The sequence below is a fragment of the Homalodisca vitripennis genome, chromosome X (assembly GCF_021130785.1).
Source record: "Homalodisca vitripennis isolate AUS2020 chromosome X, UT_GWSS_2.1, whole genome shotgun sequence".
Taxonomy (NCBI): domain Eukaryota; kingdom Metazoa; phylum Arthropoda; class Insecta; order Hemiptera; family Cicadellidae; genus Homalodisca; species Homalodisca vitripennis.
Window position 1 is genome coordinate 92710971 of NC_060215.1, and position 27405 is coordinate 92738375.

The following is a 27405-nucleotide window of genomic DNA, read 5'->3' on the forward strand; positions in this document are numbered from 1 at the left end:
TATCAAATTGTATAAAATTACTAATTTGCTTATTTATAGAAGACTGTGAGGAAGTTAGTAAAGAATGAAAGAAATGTTTTCATGTATTAAGCAACAATTGTATTTATCTACTTCATTTTGTACAACTTTTGATTAGCAAACATGATGATCAGAGATACTTAATAGTACATACAACCATTAAAAGTTATTTATAACTTGTAATTTCATTAAATAAATTTTCAGTTTAAGAATGAAATTCATAGATATTTTCTATTGAAAAATACAAATTATTTTCCTTTAGATTCTACTTACCTACTACCAAAGGTGTTTGCCAATAAATGCATAATATATTATGTACATGATATTAAATAATATTATGATCAACAATCTTACACTTAAGAAATAAATTAAAATTATTCATATTTTAATAGAAGCTATTATAAACTAATAACTAAAATATACAGTAAAATGTGTTACTATTTATTAAACTTTGCCATTACTGATATTAATCTGTGCACAATTAACTGATACACTTACATTTGATGAAACTTTAAATTGTAGTAAATGGATATTATGGTTAATTTGTAGTGTAATTTTAGGCAGATTATTTATAGGATCAGTGGTCTTTGGTGCAATTTATTCATTGGAAAAAACTTCTTAAAATTGATGTATGCCAATTCAATTATTTTCAAATCACTTCAACACTTATTTTGACATATAGACATTTTTTGAATCTCTGAAAAGCATTGTGATGGAAAGAGGATTTTTCCTGACATTTGCCATTGTTCAGTGATACAAAAAATCAGTAATGCTATGTTTTGGGATCTGCAATCTGATCTTTTCTTCAGGTAAATAACTAACCTAACACATAATTACTAACTAGGTTAAAATAAACAAACCATACCAAAGCATCGTGAAATGCGTAAATCAGGAATCACAACCACCATGTTGTGTGGCAACTTCACTAACTCTAAAACATACACTTAATACAAAACTAAACTAATAATTAGTGTTGTATTTAGTTTGTAATAAGTGCATATTTTAGAGTTAGTGAAGTTGACACACTACATGGCAGTTGTGATTCCTGACTTAAGCACGTCAACGCTCTGGTATGATTTGTTTATTTTAACCTAAGTTTGTAATTGTGTGTTAGGCTAGTTATTTACCAGAAGAAGAGGTCAGATTGCAGATCTCGAAACGTAATATTAATGATTTTTTGTATCACTAAACAATGGCAAATGTTCGGAAAAATCCTGTTTCCTTCACAATCCTTCCATTGTCAAAAACAAACTTCAAATGAAGAGCATTATTAGACATTATTTTAAACGTTTTAATTCAAACTTTAAAAGTTTGTTAGTATCTTTTTATTTTTAGTTATAAATAATTTTCTTGACAACTATCACATTCATTTGTTGAAGAGTAAAACAAAGGACCTATAATATTCCACAATATTAATTTAACGAATATTTGTATAGTATTCAGTACAAGTTAAATAAATTTGAAAATAGACATTGCTGTTTATCATTGCAATCTGTTCACTAAAAATAGAATACTTATGGAATTCAAACAATTTAGTTTTGGAGAACTTTGAAAACTTCGAATGAAATGTGTTTTGTCAAAAATATTATTTGGCCTCAAAATATTTATAAGCCAAAGGGAGCCAACATTCATTCAATCAGTCTCACATCACCCTAACATTCATTTCAATTATGTACAAAATATGGTACAAGACTTAAAAACTGGCTATTCCTATAAAACATTATTTAATTATAAAAGAGATTTTGGCTGTAGCAGTGAAATTACATCACATACTTATTCTAAAAGTTCTCATAATCCAAGATTACAAGTATTAGTAGGAATTCCTGCTAACAATTTTGGCAAATTCTGTCACCATTTGGTCCAGAGTTGTTTCCCAATCCATCTGCTTTTAATCAAATCTGATCCTTTTTCTGCAATCATTATTGTTGGTGCATTGGTGTTGCCGGAAGTTACACTGGGCATGACAGAGGCATCAATAACCCTCAGCTTGTCCACTCCATGAACTCTAAGTTCAGGATCTACCACGGCACCAGGATCACCAGAAGGTCCCATTCTGCAGCTGCCAGCTTGGTGATTCTCTGGACCAGTGTTTCTGCGGATTGCGCACTCCCAGTAGGCGTCACAACCGAAGGAAATATTTTCACACCCCATGGCTGGAGTTGTATCCATTCTGAAACCGTACTTTTGCAAAGCCTGAGTCTCCGAGAGTCTGATACCAAACTTTATTCCTTCTATCATTGTGGCTACATCGGCGGGGTTTGTCAAGTACCTCGCAAAGATCATCGGAGGTGAAAGAGGGTTATTGTCTCTTAATCTAAGAAATCCGCGACTCTTTGGATGTAGCACTGCAGGAATAATATTCACCTCTCTTTGTGGTGGAGGTCCTGTAGTATTCATTGCATCACCAGTTCTCTCACCGACTTGCCCAGTCCTAGCACAGTTTGCAAGGAAGCCACCGAAAAAGAATTGAATATCCGGGTGATCGTCGTTAGGATTTGCGAACTTGGAGTTGATAAAACCAGTAGTGTCTGAAAGACCGGTGCCTGACATAAGGCCATCTCGGAATAGAAGATATTCCATAGCTGTAGCCCAGTTAAGGGGTGTTGTAGATGTATCATTGATGAAGAATCTCATGAAGTAGGCCACATGATTGTGAAGGTTTCTCCCAACTCCTGGAAGGTGATGGACTACAGGTACTCCAACTTTGGTCAAATCTTCTTGAGGCCCAATTCCTGACAAAAGAAGGATTTGAGGGGAATTAACTGCCCCCCCACATACAACTACTTCATTTTTTGCCAATATATTCTCCCTCCCTCCATCCCCTCTGATAATTTCTACTCCATATGCCTGTTTCTTATTGGGATCGACGAGAACACGAGCTACAGTTGTGTTGAGCATAATATGCAAATTAGGTCTATCTTTAACAGGACGGAGGAAAGCTCGAGATGAACTGAACCTAGAACCGTTCTTACTCGTTGTCTGAGCTATGGCAAACCCTGTGTGAGACACACCATTAAGGTCACGGACAGGGTAGCCCAACTCGATAGCTGCCTGCAGTATGGCATGGGAAAGTGGAGGGTGGTATGGAAACTGGGTGACGGGTAAGTATCCTCCCACACCGTGGAAACCAGGGTCCATCATGTCTGCTTGCAGGTTGTCCTCTGATTTGAGGAAGTAAGGTAGAACGTCTTGGTACGCCCATCCAGTGTTCCCTAGTTTCGCCCAGTCATCGAAGTCCTTCCTGCTGCCTCTCATGTACATCATGCCATTGAGGACACTCGTTCCTCCAATAACCTGCAACAGATTATGTTTACAGCACCATTAATTAACACTTAATCAACAAAAAAGTAATTCCATTCTTTATTTCACATTCAAAAAAAATTAAATGATTAGTATAATTTTTTTATAGTTTTCAGATGTAATGCTGATGTTACCCATGCTGTATAAAAAGTTATGATTTGTTCAACATTGTATACTGACATAAATTCTCTCAAGCAGTAATGTCTTCAAATCAATATCTCAACTTAGATCTGAAGTTTATATTCTGTATGAGAATATAGATCGTTATATATCAAGTGAAAAAGTAAATTTCTTCACCATATTGTGAACATGACATGGTCATAAATAATCTTGATAATTGAAATTTTCAAACAATAAATATTAAGATATATGTATATATATATATATATATATATATATATATATATATATATATATATCACATAACTTTATAAGACCTTTATTTATTTGTCTATTCCAATGCAGAAACCCATTTACAATGGTTAGTTCAAAAACAGCAATGAAGAACTTAATTGACAAGGAAAATAATACAAGAATAATACATAGTTTAAATATAATAAATGCAAGGTCTCTGCAACAATATCTGCATTTCTTTAAACTGGTTGCTGCTACCAAAGGTATGATTGAGGCTTAGTTCCCAAGACTTTGGATACGAGACATTGTGAGGGCATAATTTGTAGTCTGGAAATTTCCCTTAAAGAGATGTACTTTGTAATGGAATGTGGAAGTTGACTAGTCCAAAAAAGTTCAGTACGACTGAACAAAGTAACAAAAGCCGTATAAAAATCAGCATAACACATTGTTTTTTATGTAGGAAGGAAAAAAGATGTGTTACAAGTTTATATATTTTCATATTTTTAGACATACACATGCACACACACACATACTCTGTCTCTGTCTGTCTCTCTCTCTCTTTCAAAAAGGTACCTGGCTCATAACATCACCTGGAAGATTTCTTTTTGAGGATTGCATAAATGTTTGCTTCAATACAGATTGACATTTTTACTATACAAAGCAAAGGAGTCAGAGAGAGGATTTCCTTCGCTTATGCATCTCTTGTTGGTGATTGTATTCTGATCCCATTAGCCAACATCTTAGGACATCTCAATATCTTCAGTTTCCCAGTAATACTTTAAACCTCATTTACTTAACAAACTAACTGAATTCAGTCAAGTAAATTACACATAAAATTTACACACTATTTAAATTACACTAATTATTTAAAAACACAATGTTTTTAAATATAAGTTCATGTAGGATATTTAAAATTATTGTAGAGACTCTCTTTGTATATATTTATAACCAAAATATCCTAGTAATTTTCTTAACTTTATTTCATTAACACAGAAGTACAATCAATATTAAATCATAAAAAGTATGACTGAAATAGTTTTAAACTGCATCTGAACGTGAATTATGTTTTCAAGTTTGTGGGATGTAATGCACTTTCCCTCATGTTTATAAATCCAGTCATTATTTCTTTTTGCTTAGTTAGCCAAAACGTAAGTGTTTTCATTTGAACCTATTTGAATCGGTGATTTTACAAAGGGCATAAGTCAACATTTTCTAATTTTTCAGGAAACAAAAAAACGATTATCTTAAATGTATGTGATTTAAAACAATTGGTATTTTTTTGGCTGATAATATATATGATTATGGTATAGTTTATGTAATTTAAAAACATAATTATATTATATACAACCCGTAAACAAATTTAAAAAAAACACGACTCATGCCCTTTGTGAAATCAGTTATGGAAATTAGCTATTAAAGAGGGATAAAACTGAAACTCTTATTGTATTATGACAACAAATTTATTAAAAAATATTATATACTAACATTTTAAGGTCCAGTATTTGGTTAGATAATGACAAAATTAAAATGGCTTCAGTAGTAGGCTTACAAGTAAAACATCTAGCCCCATTCATCTCCAACACTTTCTTCTTGGTCAAGCCTGGATCTACGTTCTTCGGTTGGCCAAGTTGTTATGTCATTATAGAAATCAAGATATTCATGAGGTATGTAACTGATGGTCTTCTTAATATCTTCCATTTTTTCAGAAGGGATGGGTATTTTCCCATTGTACTTTGGTGCTGGTCCGGGTATGTTTGTTGAGTATCGGTCCTTTGCTAGAACAAAAGTTTGTTCTACAACATTATTGTCTATGAATGGACACGTTTTTACTGCACCTGGATGTTCATTTGAGTAGGTAAACATCATGTAAGGTGATGTATGAAAGGATACTTTTTGTTCCTTCGGTACTGCCCTACCAAGTGTCTCATCAGAAATACATGTTTTCTTAAACAGTTCTGGCCACCAACTACTGAAGTTGAGAATATTTTCAGTTCTTACATTTTTAAGAGTAAACCTTGAAGCAATTTCGGTAATAAGTCCAGAAATCTCACTGGGAACGTACAACCGGTCATATTTGTTCAATTTTCTTTTCAAAACTCCAAAATCCGGTCACAGAGTAAAAAAGAATGACCCCGAAGAGGAAAGAAATGAATAATTTTTGAGAAACGTTGGGTCATTACTAAACTTAAAAACATTCTAACTATTGTATTATTCTTATTTTGTCCGGAAAAATCATCACTGAAAACGTACAACTCCTTGACAGAATCCGGAAAATTGTCAATGAAATCTTTCAAGAAAGAGCAAACTTCGTCTGGACTTTTTTTGGCAATACCTTCATAATACTGGTATAATGTAGCTTTGTTGTTGGCTAGATTGTGGATACAAAACATATTGAGGCCAAGTTGTCTCATGTAAAAAATATCTTGAACTGGAATTTTGGGAAGGTATATAACTTGCATGAAGTCAAACGCAATAGCTAAAATGTCATTCCTGTTTTTTGACAATTCAGTAATTTCTTCCAATTTCTTGTAAAACTTTTTGCTTTGCCTTTTGTGAACTATTAGTTCACCTGCCACTGCTCTTTTAACATTATCTGATAGATGAGGGCTTTTCAACTTGGTACCCAATTCTTCACATTTACAGCATGTATCGATTTGTGGCCTACCGAATCTTAAAGTAAAATTTTCTTTGAAATACTTATTGTAAAATTCATATTTCACTGATAGGTCTGGGTATTTTTTGACAAAGAGTTCATGCATGGCCTTTACAGTAAGACGGGCATCTAAGTAAAAGCATAATTTGCCTGAATAATGAGTCTCTTTCTTCGGGAAAGACTCTATGTGAGATTTTATTTTCTCACAAACATCTGACGGAATAACATTTCCGGGTAATTTATGGCCCCGTTTATCACTAGGGATGTCTCCAGTTTTTAACAAATCACAAATTCTTCTAACACGTTTTTCCGTTATTCCATGTAAACTTATATATGCCTTTTTACAAACTTCATGCTTTTTGGACCCTACCTTGACATGATATTGAAAATTATAAGATCTATCTCTTGGCTCATCTTTTCGTGGTCTTCTGTGTTTCACATTCTGTAAAGTTAGAAGTCCTTGCAAATATATATCTTGTTCGTTCTTAGTTTTATAACAAGAAAACAACCGTAAAATATCCATTTTGTCATTTTCAGTAAAGTGTTCAAAACATTTCTTTTTACAGCTGCAGTTTTCGCCAGTGATGCGGTCAAGTAGGGGAGAGTGGGGTAAAACCGGGTGGTAGGGTCCAAACCGGGTACGTTTGGCCTAGCCAGTGCTGCTACTTATCGCCTAATGCCAGGACTAAGATCCGTAGTGCAAGGAGAAGCAGAGGACGCCTCTCCATGTTTATTTAACGTTTTATACAGCTGTTATGTGTTATTTCACATTTTAGTACTTTTCTGATTCAACTTTTGGTGAAATTGGATTGCATACAACAAACGTACTGCTTGACAACTATTAAAGGTAAGTACATTAATGTGTAGCTTACTTATTGAAGTAAACGTAGACATAAAGTCGTTCCAAATCTGTTTGATTTAGCGAAGCTAAGTTACGTTTTTCTCTGAAGCGACATGTGGGGTGAAACCGGGTATGACGGATGGGGCAGGACCGGGTGGTACTCGGTTTTACCCCACGTTTTAAGCATTGCGCACCAATAGCTAAATGTTATAAAATTTTATTTATATAAAACTGATTTTAGCCTACATGTTGATTATTTTTATTAAAGACCAACATCTGAAATCAGTATTTAGATCAGAATTTAACAGCTGTTACATTACCAAAACAAATAAATAAGTTTACCATTGAATTGCAATAACATATTTTGCTTTTAATAAAATTTTTTTGTCACAGTGTGATGCTGAAGGATGCCTAGAACATACATCAGGAAGACCAAACGTCAGTCATGGGATCAGAATAGTATGGAATTAGCCATAAAAGAGGTAATTTTAGGCAATATGGGATTCTTAAAGCCTCCAAGTTATTTCAAGTCCCTCAATCTACTTTAGAAGGTGGAGTAAAAAAGGTGAAACAAAATCAGTTATCAGCTACTGAGGCATCTGCTAAAGGATTAAGACACTACAAAACAGTTCTCACTGAGGAACAGAAAACTTAATAGTTGAACATATTTTGCTCCTAGAAAAGAGGCTTTTCGGCCTTACATTGACTGATGTCCGTAGATTTGCTTATGAGCTTGCTGTGCAAAATAAAATTAAACATAAGTTTTCTAATGAGACAAAACTGACGGGTAAAGACTGGCTGTATGGGTTCTTAGCGAGACATAAGGAGAGGGTTTCTCTGAGTGATCCCGAAAGTTTTCAGGCCAATGTCAAGTGTCACCTGAACAACCAATTTTCATTGTTTCACCGTCGAGAGACATCATCCCACCACGACATTTACTCAAATTCCAAAAGCAACGAAAGCTGGATACAGTGTTCAGGATGCTTAGGGTGGGCACACGAAGAATGCTGTGGTTTAGAAGGAGAGGACGATAACTTTATATGTGATTTGTGTAAACCCTTGCAAAAGTAAAATTGCAGTTCAATTTCACTAAAAAAGGAATGAAAAAGCTTTTATTTTTACATAGAATAAGTTTTTTTACATAAGTTAATTTCATAAATATATAAAAATGTAGATACTTTATTTACAAACCAAACCTGTTACATTTAGTTCCAACATTAAATCTGTATAACAAAGATTGTAGTTTTTCATATTTCCCATATACTTACCATGCGTACCCGGTTTTACCCCACTGGTAGGGTAAAACCGGGTAGTTTCACTTTTTTACTATATTCTAAGTAATTAAAACATCTTTGGTGTCATTTGATATTTATGGCCATATTATGATACATAACTAGTCTAAGACTACAGTAAAAGCCCGCTAATTCGGCACTTTCGGGGATCGAAGTGTTACGGATTATTGAAAATTCCGGATTACCGAGCGTCATATGAAAATGCCGGAAAATTCGGTTTTTAGGCCGCTAAAATCGTATCACACTAAAGTAAAAGGAGTGAAATCAAGTGATATTAACTCAGAAAAGCTGAAAACCCAGCCAAAATACAATCACTCTTTAAAAATAGTGGCTGGGTTTTCAGTCCCAAAGAGATAATGTACAGTAGCTTGATTTTACTTTTTCTACTTTAGCGATGATAGCGGGCTAAAAATCGTCGTCTCAGTTTCAGAGTGTGGCTTTAAAAAAATCACTCTTTACGTGTAAACAATTAAAGAATTACTAAGGAGATAAATAAAATTAAACAAACATTAGTTTGAACACAAAATGAACATTTAATGCCTAGAAAAACATTTCTAAACTTAGGTTAACTTAGATGTAGGGTAACTAGTGCGTACATTATGTAATAAATATTATGGTAAACATAATTTTTGTGTACAGTATTTTATTTGAAAAAAAGACCTAATGTCTGTTTGTTTTTTTGTATTATGTTTCTTCTTTAAAAAGTCGTTTCTCAGAACATATAAATTTACAAGCTCTGAAGCATTGTAGGAGCTGCTGCGTTCGGCAAATCGTATAAACGTGTCGATAGTGGCACTTGCTTCACTCCATGTAGGCACGGGTGTTGGATAATCATCTGCTCCCTCTTCATCATCTGATTCGGACTCCACAGGATGAGGCTCTGACTGAGGTCCAAGTACACTTTTGATGAGCAGTTCATCCGTAATTTCTTCTTCAACTGGCTCGTCGCAATCAATGTGTATCCACTCCAAGATTTCTTCTTGTGGCACTTTCCTTATTTCGTCTTGGGAACTGTGGGCCACCAAGTCCAATATTGTTTATTGTCGACTGAAACAGCAATGTCCTCTTCTTGGTAGGCAGCTGGCAATAGTTTTCGCCAAGATTTTTGTAGAGTGGTGGGCTTGACCTTTTTCCATGCCAAGGCGATTCCGAAAATTACATCCTTTATGTTAATTTTTTCTGAAAATCAACCACCATACACTCTGAGTTTATCAGGCCTTGAAGAAAGGACGCTCTGTAAAAATATTTAAAGTTCTGAATCACACCTTGATCCATTGGCTGAATCAAGGACGTGACATTTGCCGGGAGGTAGGCAGTAAAATATTTCCCGATATCAACTCAGACGCTGCAGGGTGAGCTCTGCAATTGTCTAGGATGAGCACAACCTTGCTGTCTTCAGGTAAGCCACGGTTTTTCAGATTGTCTTTTACAGATGGGACGAAGTGGTGGAAAAACCAATTTCTAAATAAATCGGAGTTCATCCACGCATTGGATTGAGCATCGTATATTACGGGAAGGTGGGTAATGCCTTTCAGAGGTCTTGGCTTTTTTGCTTTTCCGATGACGAAAGGCGTCAACATGTGGTCCCCTGAGGCATTGCCACAGAGCAAAATTGTCAAACGGTCTTTGTTTTTTTTTAAGCCTTTGGCACATTTCTCATCCCCTGCTGCCAAAGTCGAATTAGGCAAACAACGCCAAAGTAGGCCAGTTTCATCAGCGTTGTAAATCCGGCATGCTGACAAATCGTAGTCTTCAACTAGATTTTCAAATTCAGCTTTATATTCTTCAGCCGCATTTTGGTCGGCTGATCGGAACTCCCCAGCTACATCAAGCTTCCGTATTCCGTGTCGATTTTTAAATCGGTGCAGCCAACCATCCGAAAAGGCACATTCTTTCTCATCTATTTTTAATTCCTCACGGAAATGTTTAGCTTTTTCCATGATCATGGGCCCAGTCACAGGCTTCCCTTCAGACCGCTTAACGCTAAACCATTTGAATAAAATTTCGTTAAGTTTAGGTTTTTTTAAAGTTTGTCGAGACTGCATGTCTTTGACATTTGTAGTTTGAGACTTAAATTTAAGTAACTTTTCTTTATTCTTCTTGATGTCATACATTGTTGATGACATGCTTACAGTTATTTCCAACTTTGCTGGTGGGTGAGCCGGGCTTGGAAAACATAGGGCACAACTTTTAGAAAGTTAAAACACAATATGAACGAGCACAACACTCACGACTGCACTCGAGTACGAACTGACTGAGGCAGACACTAGACAAACACGTAACCCCCTCACACACAGCTGCTGCGTCACATACGATCCCTTCCGACTGAGCTCGACCTTTTCGAGCGCTCTTGCGACCTGTACTTTTCACAGTGCGGTTAAAATATCTCATCTACGCGATTTTTTTAAGACGGTGCCGGATGAATGAAAGTGCCGAACCATTGGATGCCGGATTAGTGGGCTTTTACTGTACTAGTAATAATTTTCATTCATTTCTGCCAAAAAACTTAGATTCAGGAAGCCATCAAAGACTAGCCACCCGGTTTTACCCCACTCTCCCCTACAAGCCTACCTTTAGAATTGGTATAACTCTTACCTTCTATTATTGCTTTCTTCCTCACATTATGGTAGGCCTAGTACAAATTGTGGTATCAATTTACAATATCGTGACCATGGAAAGGTATGTTCATTTTTTTTCCTGAAAACTACAATTTTTCCTGAAAACAATAGTGAAAAAAAATTCGTCGGCAGCAAAAATTAAAGGAGTTACGATTTTTTTAAATTCTCTGTAAAACTCTGTTTTTGACAGTACCTCTGGCAACACTATCCATATTTGACAGTTTGGTATTACTCAGTGGCTCTCTCAAATAAAGAAGGGATGCCATTTTGAACTATTTTGTTCCTCCGTGTCTATCCTCCTTATTTGACAGCATGAGACAGTCAACCACTCAAAGGAGTTTGTGGACCCACGCACTCACGCCCACACAAATACCATCAAGCGGACGTGGAGAAGTGTAAAAGATAAAATTCCGCGTTACGGCAGGATAAAAACTCATTTTGTGGGGTATTTGGGTGAATACCTTTTTAAGGCGAAATACCCAAACCTCAATGAGCGGATCCACCATTTCTGGGTTGTGGCTGCAAAACTGTACCCACCTGAACATTACGGTAAGTGATAAGTTACTGAAATGATAGTGACTAGTACGTTAATCCTGTCAACGATGCCTGCCCGCTGCGCACTGCTTGCTCTTTTAGAAAAAAAATTAACTCGAGCTTGCAAAAGTCGAATCCCAGATCACGTGATGCCCCTGCTCCTTAACGCAATAATGTCCGAAAGGCGTCAATATAATACAATAATATTATTTCCCCCCAGTTTATATGCACCTGTGATAATAATACTAGGCTATAAATGCCCAACCCATGAAAAAAGTCCATTTTCCATGGTCACGGTATTGTAAATAAATACCCAAATTGTCATTCCTAACACCTTTCTTTCTTCTATTTTGAGTTTCCAAATCATTATTTAAAATATTGTTAGCATTAGAATTCATCTTTGAGGTTATGAAACCTTCTAAAACCTCACTCAGAAAACTAGTAAATACGTAGTTTCAAAGTCATAACGTTACATAAAAAAGAAATTAGCTTATTGAGTCACATATCTAACTTGATGTTTGATTTTACGATCTATTAAAACACTATAATCTTACTGATAATAACACCGACAAACCCACAAACATACACATCAACTTACTACACTTCAATAACCTAGGAAGCAGAGTGACTAAAAGGGCGGCAATGATCAGCTGATCTAGTTGGCACTTGGCAGTAGTTGAGTGCTGAAACGGCACGAGTCACTGACTCCGTTAGTGCCGTTAGTGAACCACACGTATAAAATATGAGTCTACAATAGCAACACTGAGTATGTGACTTAATATGCCGTTTGACAACTAAACAATGTATTGACCCTCCAGCAGTAAGAAACCAATATAAACTCAATTTCATAAAAAAATGTGACTCATGCCCTTTGTAAAATCACCGATTCATTTAAATTTCTTATTATTTAACAACCAATTAAACGATTCATCTTATGAGTGTTAATTAAAAGAGAATGAAAAAATAACAGTTCTTTGATAAAATGTGAGTTATCTTGATGATGAACAGTTAAACAAGAGAATAATTTATAACATCTTATATCTTACTAGATAAATTCACTTTACAAGCCTTCAAATTATGTAGGCTACTAGCAACACATTCATGTGAGACAGAGGCTTTCTATTTTGTAAGGCTTATCAATTAATCAAGAAGCATATTTTCTCGGTATATTATAAGATTAATTTACATATATTACTGATGGTTCTTTTCAATTTCACAGTTAAATCATTCACTGTGCAAATAAAATATGGGTTCAATTAATGAAATTTGTGTTATTGTGAAGGAGTACGTCAAATGTTTTCAGCATAACAAAACATGTAAACAAACAAATACATACAAATATACTAGGAATGTCAAGTTGAAACATTTACCATTTCATATTTAAATTGTGCTAAAACATTTTTAACAAAAAATTAATAGAGAACAATACAAATAAATAAATCAATTAATTTTAAGAACGTTACAAGTTGTATTTTGGTATTTAATTTAACTATATTACAGATTATTGAAAGTATGAGGATCTGGCTAGTGCAAAATGGATATAAAAATACAAGATTCAATAGAATAACTATTTTGGCCTATGTGCACCCCCAAAATGAATATTTCTATTAAACATAATTATAATCATGTGGACATTTCATAATATGCTGACAAATTTTGTAACAGCAAATATTTGTAGAAGACTGGGATCAGGTAAATGGGATAAACTTCCATTAACCACTACTTTGAACCCATTTGTGTGATGGTAGTCTTTGTATCAACAACCAAACAAATTATGGATGTTATATTTTGAGTATACATAACAAGTTCAACACCATCAATTCTTTTCTTCCTAAAATTTAGTACAAAATACAATATTTTAATTGCGAAAAGTCTTATTTCAACAGTTTTAAGTGGAATTACTTGTTTTGGTGACCCCTTCCCTCAAATAAATAACGTAATTTTGGAAAAATGTTTGTACATAGCTACCAAACTAATGAAATTCAGTCTCCATCAATAGTTAATGATTATAAGGATTAGATTTCATTATTTTAATTTATTTTTTAACCAAATCGATTTGGAACAATGATTTTCTAAAATCCCGCTTTGTATGTTATTATTATTATTATTAGTACATAAAATCCTTAATAAAAGTGGCTCAAATAACTTTTCTTTGAACATTTTTCTGAAGTTAGAATTAAATTATTACATCTTAACCTTATATGATACACAGTTAAGATCCTGCTAGAAACAATACGAATGGGTTAGTGATAGGACTATCAACTACTTTTTACAACCGACTAGTGAGTAGCCGACTACATTCAAACACTGGCTAGACTAGTTGTAAAAACTAATCGACTAGGTTTTCTTGTCTTGACATGAAAAGAAGAGTACTCTTGCCTACTGTGCTCTTATAGTTTGACACTATTTGGAACTATCTTTAGCTAATAGATAACAAAACTTTCTCCTTTATTGTAAGAAATTATAAAATGTAATTTCAGATATTTATTACTTGCAAAAAAGTACTTATGTTTGCCAGCAACATCGGTCCCTTCTGAGACATTTTTTTGCAAATTGCCGGGCAAGTAGCAAATGATAGAATGAGTAAATTTGTCCCCAAAAAATGTTAAAAAATATTGTTTTTTCATTCTAATATGACATAAAAATAATATAATTTTATTCAAACCAATAAGGAAATTTGTAGTTTAACATTAAACTAGTCGATTAGTTCACGATCTACTGTTTGTGATATCTGAACGTTTTCATTACTAATCGACTATTTTGGGCATTAATAAACAGGTAGTCAACTAGTCGGTTAGTCCAACACTAGAATGTGTTGGATTTTATGAAATTCGGCAATGAGTTAGAATAGTTCAGATATATTTGCCACACACACATTTTACATTTTTAGGTGTTTAATCCTAAATAAATAAAATCATGCTTTTTATTAAAAAAATTAATAAAAAATATTTAAGAAGTTTCTAGAGATTTGGATAAGTTATCATAGTTTATAAATCTATTCATTATTTTAAAATTACATAAATCATATCCACACATAAATTGTATTTCCATTGAAAAGGCTACACAAAAATCTTTAATTTTGATTTTGTTCGAAAACTAAATTGAAATCATGGGAACCTAAACCAAGTTTTATTCAAAAAATTTCAGGCCTCTGTGGTGGAGTGGTAATTTATTGAAGTAGTAATTTATCATTGGAGAATTATAAACTTCTTTTTCCAGAAACTTTATTAAATTCCTGGCTGAAAATCCAAGTTTTGGATTTGATGAATGGGACTTTGGTGAATAACAATTTCTTAAGGAGCATAGGTAATTTTAGGATACCTCAATTCAAAAGAAGGAATGAGAAACGTTATATAAAATAGTTGGACACAACTAGAAAAACATGGCAGCCATTAAATCAGCAATTGTTGGGTTTGTTATATGGCTTATTATTTATAGGAATATAGCCCTTCATTACATAGTTTGTTGGCTCAGTTTTTGGTTAGGTCTGTTTATAGCCTCTTGTAATTGAAGTGATATAACATGTTAGTTTTTTTTGTTTCTTCTATTTTTGGTATGTCATTTTCTTTTTGAATTGAATGGACTGTTAGTGATAAATAAGTAATGCTTTTGAATATTTCATATGAAATTAACCATACAATGATATACACATGGTTTGTACAGTAAGGTTTATAAAGTATGCCACATTGTAATAGCGTAGTGGGGATTGAAAAGTATGAACATTTGTTTAGGAAAACATATTTGTGGCACATTAGTTTTGGATTTCCTATCAGAATGTAATTTTGTTTGGTCCAGATTGTAAAAAATTACTTACTTAAAACAGTATAAATAATTTTACATCCAGTATTCAAATGTTTGATATGACTACTTTTTAGAACATTTCCACAGTCTTTTTCTATTGATTACTGTGTTGTGATTTTAAGAATTATGTATAAGTATCTACTTGTCTCATTTATGAATTGTGGTTTACCAAAATGTGTGTGTACGAAATCCCTTTTTACTCATTTCACTATGGTATAATACTTTATATATGAGCACTAACGAATGGTCTCTGCCCACAATAATTATATCTGCAAAATGGATTCATACATCTTTAATAATTAATAAAATTGTTACTTTAGAATATGTAATACTTTACAGCCAATAATAATGGTCTACGATGGCCGGAATTGTGGTGTAGAGATAAATCCAATCCTATTAGGCTATTCATATTAATAAGGGAAACATTTTGTTGGTGTTTGGATGGATCAACACCATATATGTAAATTTTGTCCAAATTATTATCTGTTTAATAGGTTGTAAAAGACAACAAATTGTATTTTAAATGTATTCTTTTTGTAATCTGTTTCCTTTAAATACCCATGATTTAATTGTTATAAGGTGATATTTTAGTTTATACTGTATTGTAAAGTGATCATATAAAATGTATTTATACTTGATTTTAATCATAATTTTTTGGAGCTTTGAGTTTTTCACAATTTTACACAATGAAGATTTAGCATCTTCTTTACTATAGTTAATTGATAAATGAACAAGCATGGTTTAAATTTTGTATTAAAGTTTTTTTTTTTTTAAATATTATTTTATTTAATTATTTAAAGTACAAGTGTCAATTACAGGATACAAAATTAAACAAATTTACCCGCTGTCCTTTCTATTACAAATGCTTTTTTTGTTAGTATTTGGATATACAGTAAAGGAAACTCATATAGAATATACAGTATGCTCCAACCAGTAGCGTAGCCAGAAATTTCGTTCGGGGGGGGGGGTCCGAAACCGGGGGATCCGGGGACGTTTTGTGTGTTGTTTGCCAATGAGTTCACTGGTAAAAGGTAAATACTGGAGCTTTAGTAACTACGCCTTATAGAAAGTGGAAAGATGTAATGGGCAAATTCAACTCTCACAGCAACTCTAGTACCACAAATTTTCTTGTATAGCTACAGAAACTTTACGAAGTTCGATTCTGGCCGAGTAGAAGGCACCAAAGTGATGTTGGATTCACTGGATAAGAAAGAAAAAGAACAAAACATAGTTTCACTCAAGCGCATAATTGACACAACTATATTCTGTGGAGAAAATGAAATACCCCTTGGGGGACATTGGGCTACTGACGGCCGAAGTCCCTTAAGAAAAGGAGGGCAATTTTCGAGCGTTGCTCCGGTACAGATCAAAGTAACGGTCGGAAAAACTCTACTGATTAGAAGTTCGGCTACTTTGGATTTTACTGATTGAGGTATTTATGAATGAGTTATAATGACGATTTTTTTGTATCATTACACTGTAGACGAGTATATAGGCCTAATTATCGGGAAAAAAATCAAAAAAATCACTTTCGGTCGGAAACAAAATACACCTGAAAATCTCTAATGATTAGAACTTCAACTACTTCGGACTTCAGTTATTGAGGTAAACGTAGAATTGTTGATTGAGTTAGGACGACGAGTTTTTGTTATCATTAAACTGTACTGGACTACCTATATAATTATCGAGAAATAAATCACTTCCGGTCGGTAAATACCGAAGAAAAGCTCTCTTCAGATTTAAGTTTTGATGATTTTGGATTTCACTGGTTAAGTTGATGAGGTAAAAGTGGTACTTATAATAATTATGTTAGGACGTTGATTTTAGGTATCAATTCAACGCCGACTAATACCTATATAATTATCGAGAAAAAAAACAAAAATAATCACTTCCGATCGGAGTATACTAAGGGAAATGAAATAATACCTCAGTCAGTGAAATCCAAAGTAGTCGGAACATCTTATCAGCAGAGTTTTTCTGGTGTGTTATCCGACCGGAAGTGATTTTTAAAATTCTTCTTTGATAATTATATAGGTATTAGTCGGCGTTCAATTGATACCTAGAATCAATGTTCTAACATAATTCTAAGTACCACTTTTATCTCAACGACTCAACCAGTGAAATCCAAAATCGTCAAAATCTCAATCAGTAGAGCTTTTCCTCGGTATTTTCCGACCGGGAGTGTTTCATTGTTTTTTTTTCTCGATAATTATATATGTATTAGTCGGCGTTGAATTAATATCTAAAAATAACGTCCTAACATAATTCTAAGTACCACTTTTACCTCAACCACTCAACCAGTGAAATCCAAAATCGTCAAAACTTGAACCTGCAGAGAGCTTTTCTTCGGTATTTACCGACCGGAAGTGATTTTTTTCTCGATAATTGTATAGGTACAGTGTACAGTTTAATGATAACAAAAATTGTCGTCCTAACTCAATCGAAAACGCCACGTTTTACCTCAAGTCCAAATTAGTTGAAGTTCTAATCAGTAGAGTTTTTCAAGTGTATTTTCCGACCGAATGTGATTTTTTATATTTTTTTCGATAGTTATATACACGTCTACAGTTTAATCACACCTAAAATCAACGTCGTAACTTAATTCTAAGCAGTCATTATACGTCCCCAAAACAAATTTGAACGAAGTGGTCGCTGATTGAAACTGTTCGCCGTGTTACGGTTCAGGTTACTTTGCGACGTCACGTGACCGTGCCCTATAGAAATACAGGGTGGTTATAAATTATTGTACACATTTTAAGATTGAATAAATAAATAACCAATCAACTTAAAAACATGGAAATTGTTTTATTAAATAGAAAATTTAAAACAGTTTTATTACCAATGAAGGACAAAAAGATTACTGTTACTCATACTTTTACAGGGAAACTAAACTAATTCCACGTGCTCTCCGAGGTTTGCACGCAAAGTTTGTAGTCTAAATTCAACCTCACACCATGTGTTTCTGAGCATTGCTGGAGTTATGCTTCCAATAACCTCTCGAACTCTATTCTTGAGTTCCTCAATATCTTGAACTTTTTTGGTGAAGACTCTGTCCTTGACATAGCCCCACAAAAAAAGTCTAAGGGTGTAATGTCTGGGGAACGTGGAGGCCAAGGAATTGGACCATCGCGTCCAATCCAACGACCAGGAAATGTGTCATTTAGGTAGTCACGTATTATCTTACCCCAGTGTGGAGGGGCACCATCTTGCTGCCAGTAAACATTTGGTTGTCTATGCTCAATTTGCGGTATTGCAAAAAGTTCAAGCATGTCGAGGTATACCTCTTTAGTGACTGTCGGTTCTGCGAAGAAAAAGGGTCCTATCACTTCATCTATAGCCAATGCACACCAAACGTTTATTTTAGGGCTGTCTCTTTCTTGTTCTCGAACATTATGAGGATTTCAGTACCCCAAATCCTACAATTGTGTCTATTCACCTTACCAGAAACATGAAAGGTTGCTTCATCAGAAAAAATTACTTTTTTCAAGAAATTGCTTTCTCAAATGTTTATTGTTTGTTCTTCGAGGTCAAGTAATCTAACAGCAAAATCGTAGCGTCGAGGTTTATCGTTAGGTTTTAATTCATGTAAGAACTGAATTTTGTATGGATGGAGCTTAAGGTGTTTGTGCAAAATTTTTAAGACTGTTTGTTGATTGAGGTAATCCTAATTCCAAACTTGCACGCCGAGTAGACTTACCAGGGCTCCTCGTAAACAATTCTCTTACTTGATCAACAATAGCTTCAGAAACTGGAGGTCTACCAGCACCTTTTCTATGTTGGACACTTCCCGTCTGTTCAAACTGCCTATACCAGCGTTTTATAGAATTGTTACTCGGAGGATTGCGGCCATACTCTAAACGAAACCTTCTTTGAACAGTTATTATAGATCTGCTTTCATGAAACCAAAGAACACACCTTGCTTTTTCTTGCACACTAGCCATTTTGATACTGAGGTTAGTTTAGTGTTTGTTTAGTCAACTGTAATTAACAGCTGGTGTGGAAAGATCCATTGTTGACCAGCTGACTATGTCACAACACAAGTCATTAAGAAGAATCATACCTTACACCCACAGTTTAAGTGACATTTTTACTTTCTTTTTATAACTACTTTTTATAATTATTGTAATGTGTACAATTATTAATTTTCAGTCAGTATATAAAACTGTTTTAAATTTACAATATAATAAAACAATTCCCATGTTTTTTAGTTGATTGATTATTTATTTATTCAATCTTAAAATGTGTACAATAATTTATAACCACCCTGTACCGTGATTACACTACACTATCCGAAAGGTCGAGCCCAAAAGTATCGTTTGATACTTTATGATTTAAACGAAAGGACAATTATATGTTTAACAACGGTCACTTTAATCAATCAAATAAATCAATTTAATGTTTGTAGGCAAGAATAATGATAACTCTCCCTTTTTCCATGCTTTATTTTTTTAATATGTCTCAAATTTCGGGGGGGGGGGGTCCGGAGCCACGGGACACCCCCCCTTCGCTACGCCACTGGCTCCAACCAAACAGTTTTATGTAACGTGGAGGGAGGGGTCGGTCATTTTATGTTAACTGAATAGGAATACATACAGTGCGTGATAATACAATACACACACACACACACACACACACACACACACACACACACACACCACACACACACACACACACACACACACACACACACACACACACACACACACACACACACACACACACACACACACACACACACACACACACACGCACACGCACACGCACACGCACACGCACACGCACACGCACACGCACACGCACACGCACACGCACACGCACACGCACACACGCACACGCACACGCACACGCACACGCACACGCACACGCACACGCACACGCACACGCACACGCACACGCACACACGCACACGCACACGCACACGCACACGCACACGCACACGCACACGCACACGCACACACACACACACACACACGCACGCACGCACACACACACACACACACACACACACAGTAAGATATTGGACAGCAAGAAGCTTAATTTACAATTGAAAAGAGCTGATTGGACGCCTGTTTATCAATGTCATGAAGTTAATATGAGTCTGTCTAAGTTTTATAATATTTATAATAATTGTTACAATGCTTCATGTGACTTAAAGAGGATCACTAGTAGCAATAGGAGGAGGCGTCCATGGGTAACTGACAATTTGGTTTCCCTAATAAATGAAAAAAATTGTTTGTATAAATTATGTTGTAAAAATAAAACAAATTATGAATTAAGAATACAGTATAAACAGATGTCTAAAATAGTTAAGAAACAAATTAAAATGACAAAATTAAATTATTACTCTCAACTTATTAATCAAAATAAGGGTAACACCAAACACTATTGGAAAGTTATAATAATAATAATAATAATAATAATAATCTCTTTATTGCATTTTAAAACAATTTAACATTGTATCGCAATCGTCATAAACAAAAATAAATAGTCCCAACTATACCTTCATACACATTCACACTTACAATTCATACATTCGCTCAGGCACATTCAAACTGACTCCAGATCCAAAGCAAACATATACATACCGACTCCAGATCCAGAGCAAACACATACAAACTGATTATTTAAATACTGTGCAAATTTAGACCTCCCAGCGGCTCATCATGAATTCATCGACAGAATAAAACGCTTTTGACACCAAAAGGCATTTGAGACGAGTTTTTAATTGATTTTGATTGATGGAATTTTTTATACTCTCAGGGAGCTTGTTGATGAGTCTGACACCAACTTGTTGCGGGAGGTGTTGTGATAACGTCAATCTGTATTGACTAGTTCGAAAATTGTCCCTGCCTCTTGTCCCATATTGGTGAACGTCACCGCCACGAACCAAATCACACTTTGATTTGCAGTACGTGATCACCTCAAGAATGTAGAGGCAGGGCAAAGTCAGCAACCCCAGCTCCCTGAAAGATTCCCTACACGACTCTCTATAATTCAGCTTTGCAATGATTCTGATTGCTTTTTTTTGGAGCTTGAAAACTCTTTCCATTTTGTTTCTGGCACAACCTCCCCAGAGTCTCACTCCATACGCAAAGTGTGGGTGGATTAAGCCGAAATAGGCCATTTTTAAAACTCTGAGGGAACAAAACTTTGCTAAATGCCGCAAGGCATATATGCCTGAGGCTACTCTAGCACATACATTGTCCACATGATCAGCCCAGGTCAGTCCTCTATCTAGGAACATTCCCAAAAACTTTGTGGAATCAGTTTCCTCTAAACGAACATCATCCACAAACACAGCAGGGTGCGCTGTGTGATCATTTTGTCGAAGGCTAAAATGTATGACATTTGTTTTAGACTGATTTGTTTTCAGGTTTATTTCAGCAAAATACTGAATGCATGCATTCAATTCTATGAAAGAATTGATTTCCAGATCTTGGGTTGATTTGTTTTTGAGACAGAGAGTAGTGTCGTCAGCATACTGAACCAGCGTTCCATGCTGGATCACTGATTTCAATCTACAGACGTAAACTAGAAACAATAGAGGCCCAAGGATGGAGCCCTGAGGGACACCGTTATTAAATCTATTTTAGGTAAGAATAGGAAAAACATTGATCAAGTCTATTGTGACGGCACAATTGTTGATGTAGGTAAAAATGAGGAATTTGTAGCAAATCAATTTAATAAATATTTTGTGAATATTTCGAGTAAATTAAAAGAACAATTTTTCGGTTATGATTTATTTAATGAAGATCAAGCAGTAAAAGAGACTATATTAGAATATTTTAACATTTCAATTGATGACATATACAATGTCATAATTAAGATGAAAAGCAAAAATAGTTGTGGTATGGATGGCATCAGCATAGTCACTATTAAAAATAACTTGCAGGTATTTGTACTAATTTTATATAACATATTTTCTAAATCTATAAATCAAGGAGTATTCCCGGAACAATTAAAAATTGCTTGTGTTGTTCCTATTTTTAAGGGGGGTGACAGCAGGGAAATGTCCTCATATAGGCCTATCTCTTTGATTAATACCTTAGCAAAGATATTTGAAAGCTTAATAAAAACTCAATTGTTAAATTATTTCATCAATAGCTCATTAATTTCACAAAATCAATTTGGCTTCCTACCAAACAAAGGTACGGATATGGCAATTGAGAAACATATACAATATATCGCTGAATCTGTTGATAAAAGTAAATACACAATTGCAATTTATCTCGATTTTCAGAAGGCCTTCGACCTGGTGGATATTGACTTATTGTTAAGACAGTTAAAGTTATATGGGATAGGAGGTAGGGCCGGGGAATGGTTAACCTCATTTTGTAAAAATAGAAGTCAAGTTGTAAAGATAGGTAATCATGTTAGTAATGTTTTACAACTGAGATTTGGGGTGGCTCAGGGTGGAGTACTGGGACCTCTCATGTTCATCATTTATATAAATGAATTATTGAAACTAAAATTAAATTCTAAAATTTTTGCTTATGCGGATGATACTGGTCTAGTTTGCTCTTCCTATAATAAAAACATTTTGAAAAAACTAGTAAGTAGTGACTTAAAGTCTATATCAAACTGGTTAATAGAACATAAACTATTAGTAAATACTAACAAATCAAAATGTATTCTTTTTTTCGATAGAACTAAAACTTGTAGCAATCTTCAGAATGAATATGAACTTTTTTGTCATAATCATCAATGTATATATGACTGTAAATGCATAAGAATAGAAATAGTCGAGAAAATAAAGTATCTTGGGTTAATTATCGATAGAAATTTAAAATGGGATTGTTATGCATTGGATTTAACTACAAGGTTAAGTAAAATAAACTATGCCTTGTATCATATGAGGGAGTTTCTCAGACCGGAGCATCTTAAGCAACTTTACTTTTCATGGTTTGAGGGAACAATGCGATATGGTATTATCCACTATGGAGGTACATACAGTACTATCCTGAAAAATGTTATTATGATTCAACGATTTGCAATTAGAAATATTCATCATCTAAGAAAATTTGACAGGGTAACACATATTTTTGAAGAAGATAATATATTTACTTTCAATCAACTATATGCACTGTGCTGCTTATTGTATATTCATAAAAATCTGTACAGATATGAATTTAATGAGTATTCTCGAAATACACGCCTGTCTTCTAAATTTATAATTAAAACTGAAAACCTGAACAAGGAAATGGCTAGAAAACAGTTTATTTATGCAGGAATTAAAATATTTAATAATTTCATCATACAAGGCAGCGACGAGTTGTTGTTTGAAAGCAAACCAAAATTTAAGATGAAAGCTAAACAATATATTCGCCAAATTATAATATAATGTAATGCTCCATGATGTGATTCCTGATTATGGCTTTCCAGTTGAACAGTTTTATACATTTAATTATATTTATTGAGTTCTGTTACTGATTTTTTTGGTTTAAAGTTTTATTATCCTGTTATTGAATTTAGAAGTTTATTATTTGTTATCATTGTTGATATTTATTGCTGTTATGAATTTAGATGTTTATTGTTAGTTATTGTTGTTGTTCATTGTCATCATTATTGTTGATCTTTATTGCTGTTATGAATTTAGATGTTTATTGATAGTTATTGTTTGTTTATCTTGTTGTTATTTATTTATTTTATTTATTTATTAATCAATAACTTATACATATGGGTGTAGACTCTTGAGAGAGCTTACATGTACTGGGAGTCACTTGGAATACCTTTTAGTCAGAAAATGTGTGTTTTGTTGGTGTAATTGTAATTGTAATAGTATTTATTGTATTTTGTTGGGGTGTAGTTTTGTTTTAAAATTCTGTATTTGATAGTTTTAAATTGTTATTATGGATTGTTATTGTTATTGTTATCATTATTAGTTATAAAAAGTAATTTCATTCTAGAGTAGACTTTTCCTATATTGGAGTATTGCACTGTATAGTAGCCATATAAAAAAAAAAATTGTATTAAAGATGCTTGTTTTTTCAGAATCCCGCACTTGCTGTGTCAGGCACATGGGATCATGTATCAAATAAAAAAACAGTTAATAAATAAACATATTTGAACTGTGAACTGAACTGTGAACTGTGAACACACACACACACACACACACACACACACACACACACACACACACACACACACACACACACACACACACACACACACACACACACACGAGCGTGTTGCAATTCAGAATCCCAAGAAAATAACATTCACTCTATCATCATACCAAAAACGACCAACAATTACAATTCTAAGAAAACTAAAAATGAGGTGAGCATACATGCTATCTTGCTGCTGTTAAAATTTGGAATATGCGACAGTAATCATGCTGGGATTCAGTTCAGGTGGATTGCATATGTAGCGAGATATTAACACCACTCGTGTTGTGAAGGCAAAGACGGGCAACCAATGTTCGGACCATACACGTTTCGCCAGTGAGGAAACTACGCTGAAGATCCAAATTCAATTACGGTTGTCGAGATTTGCAAGAGGATCATTTAGTATGTTGTAACCTAACCGAAATTGGGCCCACGTAATGCGGTCGGTTGACCTTGGACCGATACTAGGAGGATGCGTGTATAGCTGGCTACCGCGTGCCTCTGCCGCCGCCACCGCATCACTTCGTGTGAAAGGCGGTGGAAGGAGTCCTGACCCAGTAAGTAGATGCCCAAGGTCGGGATCGCAATCGGTGCCGCCCTAGAGATGACATTTTGGTTTCATTACCACAGAAACCGTTATATATTATGCAACATCTGATTCCTATTTGGAAGACACGCCCTGTTGTACTCCTCGATTTACGCACAAGTCTAGATCCCCTCCTCGAGATGAGATTTGGGTGCGGTTCGTGGCTCACGAAAGCGTGCTCCTGAGAATCATTGAGCAACGGCGAGTGACGGGCCATCGGTAACACCGAAGAGTCTTACATGCCGTTCGTTCTTGGCCGTCAGAAGGGCGCTACAACACTGTTTTGCATTTAACATTTCTATCGATCGGACAAGATTTCTTCCAGTTTCAAGTATTTCTATACATACAAATAACAAAATAAATAAATGAAAGAGGTCGGTATTCTTTTAAATATTATTTTGCCCGTCCTCATCAAACAGAATATGGGGGAAGGTCGAAATAGTGCAAGTTCACCGGTAATGATACAAACTGTTACGGTGATACACACAGAATTTGAAAGATGTCGGTACAGTGCAAGTTCAACAGTACTGATAAGAAGTGTTACTGTGACATACAGGATTAATTTGTGCCTTCTTTTATAACAGGCTTCAACTGATTCTCTGTTCGAGATTGTATTCACAGCTAAATCATATTTAAGAATACTTAAGGATGTCAAATTGATCTAGTGTATGTATGGGTGGTAAGAAGTCTCATTCTCGCAGTTACAATATCTTAAAAAAAAGAAAACACGATAAAAAGTAAGTACTTGGTCTATGCAACCTAGTGCTGTATCCAAGCTGGACAGTTAGTTTCCCCCCATGTATTGTTTCTTCAGGTCTGTTAATCTTAATACATAATAACAATATTCAATAAACATCATACTAGTGAAATCTGATTGACCATCACCTTTCCTCTAGGCCAGTAACACCGCCGCTCGTTCTCCGCAAGACATGCCATGTCTTCCGGCTCCGTCCTGAATCCCCAGTCGATGGAAGTGCCCAAGAAGTTGAGGAACATGGACGGAACCTGTGTTCCCGTGGGTTCGTTGCCTCCCGCCTCGACCAGCAGGACCCGCCAGTGAGGCACTTCACTGAGCCTGCTGGCCACGACCGCGCCTGCAGAGCCCGCACCTACTACGATGAAGTCGTACTCTCTATCGGGGACGCCTCGAGAAACTGGCCGTCCACACGGGTCCTCCAGGTCACACTGGGAACGGATGAAGACCTCCAAGAGACCCATGAACAGCATGAAAGAAGAACCGCCGCAAGTGCTGGCCAGTGTAGGCCCCGGCTGCGTCACCGGGCAGTTGCAGTTCATCTGGAATCACAAATGGAGTGTCAGCTGTTGAGTAGGAGAATTGAGCGGACACACACTGAGAGACTGAAGTATTGTTGTACGAATATCGTAGGAGGGAGAATTGATGTAGGATCGAGCATACTTGTTAATATTCCTAAAACAAAACCTCGACAGATGAAAGTTTTCAATTAATGCTAGAGGAATTACTAATTATTTTAAAAACTGATATTTAGGAAGTATTTCAATCTATAACGGTTATTAGATGATTAAAGTTTTTAACGCAACTAGCTATTTAGATGCTTTTAAAAATGTATAATGGATCTATTGTAAGGTATTAGGTAGCATTCGATAGTCTAGAGAAATTCTAGGTTGTTTGTTTACAGTTATAAACAGCAGATACAATTTTTACTTGATTTATTACTAATAGAATTATTCGACAAGAAGCCTATTTTTTGTCTAATTTTATATACAATATCTAGAACTTACAACTAGTAGAGTAATAATAATAGTGAAGTTCACTTCCTGTCGAGGCTGGAACAATTATCAGTTCAGTAAGTGCACTTAATACTGTTTTGACTGCCCCTTGCCTTTGTTGTACGGTATCGTGTCTGATTGTACATTCAGCTTTCATTGTTTACGACGTCTGTTACTGTGCTATTGTCTATTACTGTGTTTTAGTAAACCTGTGTCTAGTACTGCACTGTCCTCTACAAATGTACAGAAAATCTGTTAGACTGTATTACGTATGCAGTAAGTTCCTTCAGCTTGTTGCGTGACTGCCAGGCTGTATGGTCAGCTTCATTATAAAAAGGTCAGTTTGGTATTATACTGCCGATCATAGTTTATTACAATACGTCAATTTACTTACTTTGAAGTTATTTAAATTCCAGAATTTAAAATTACTTATCATAAATTGGTCCATTTTAAATAAAGACAATCTAGAGATTCCATTGCCGAAAACTAGGTCGATTGAATAACATTTAACAATAGTTCCCATATTTAATATATTCTGAAATTAGGAAATGA

General features: G+C 34.9%; 1 protein-coding gene across 1 annotated transcript; it reads right to left on the reverse strand.

Annotated features, from left to right (window-relative positions):
• Positions 1-1249: 1249 nt before the first annotated feature.
• On the reverse strand, positions 1250-26400 carry LOC124369496 (glucose dehydrogenase [FAD, quinone]-like). The gene is made up of 2 exons (XM_046827510.1): positions 25990-26400; positions 1250-3312 (listed from the first exon to the last, which is right to left on the reverse strand). The coding sequence occupies exons 1-2, from the start codon at positions 26398-26400 to the stop codon at positions 1867-1869; spliced, it is 1857 nt and encodes a 618-aa protein (XP_046683466.1). The 3' UTR covers positions 1250-1866.
• Between the last annotated feature and the right edge of the window lie 1005 nt (positions 26401-27405).

What these genes read in the sequence shown, in the direction of transcription:
- LOC124369496 (XM_046827510.1), bottom strand. Translation starts at nt 26,400, where the DNA reads ATGAACTGCAACTGCCCGGTGACGCAGCCGGGGCCTACACTGGCCAGC. An exon ending in GTTACTGGCCTAGAGGAAAG is followed by an intron (nt 3,313 to 25,989) that starts GTGATGGTCAAT and finishes AATCTGTTGCAG; the next exon opens with GTTATTGGAGGAACGAGTGT.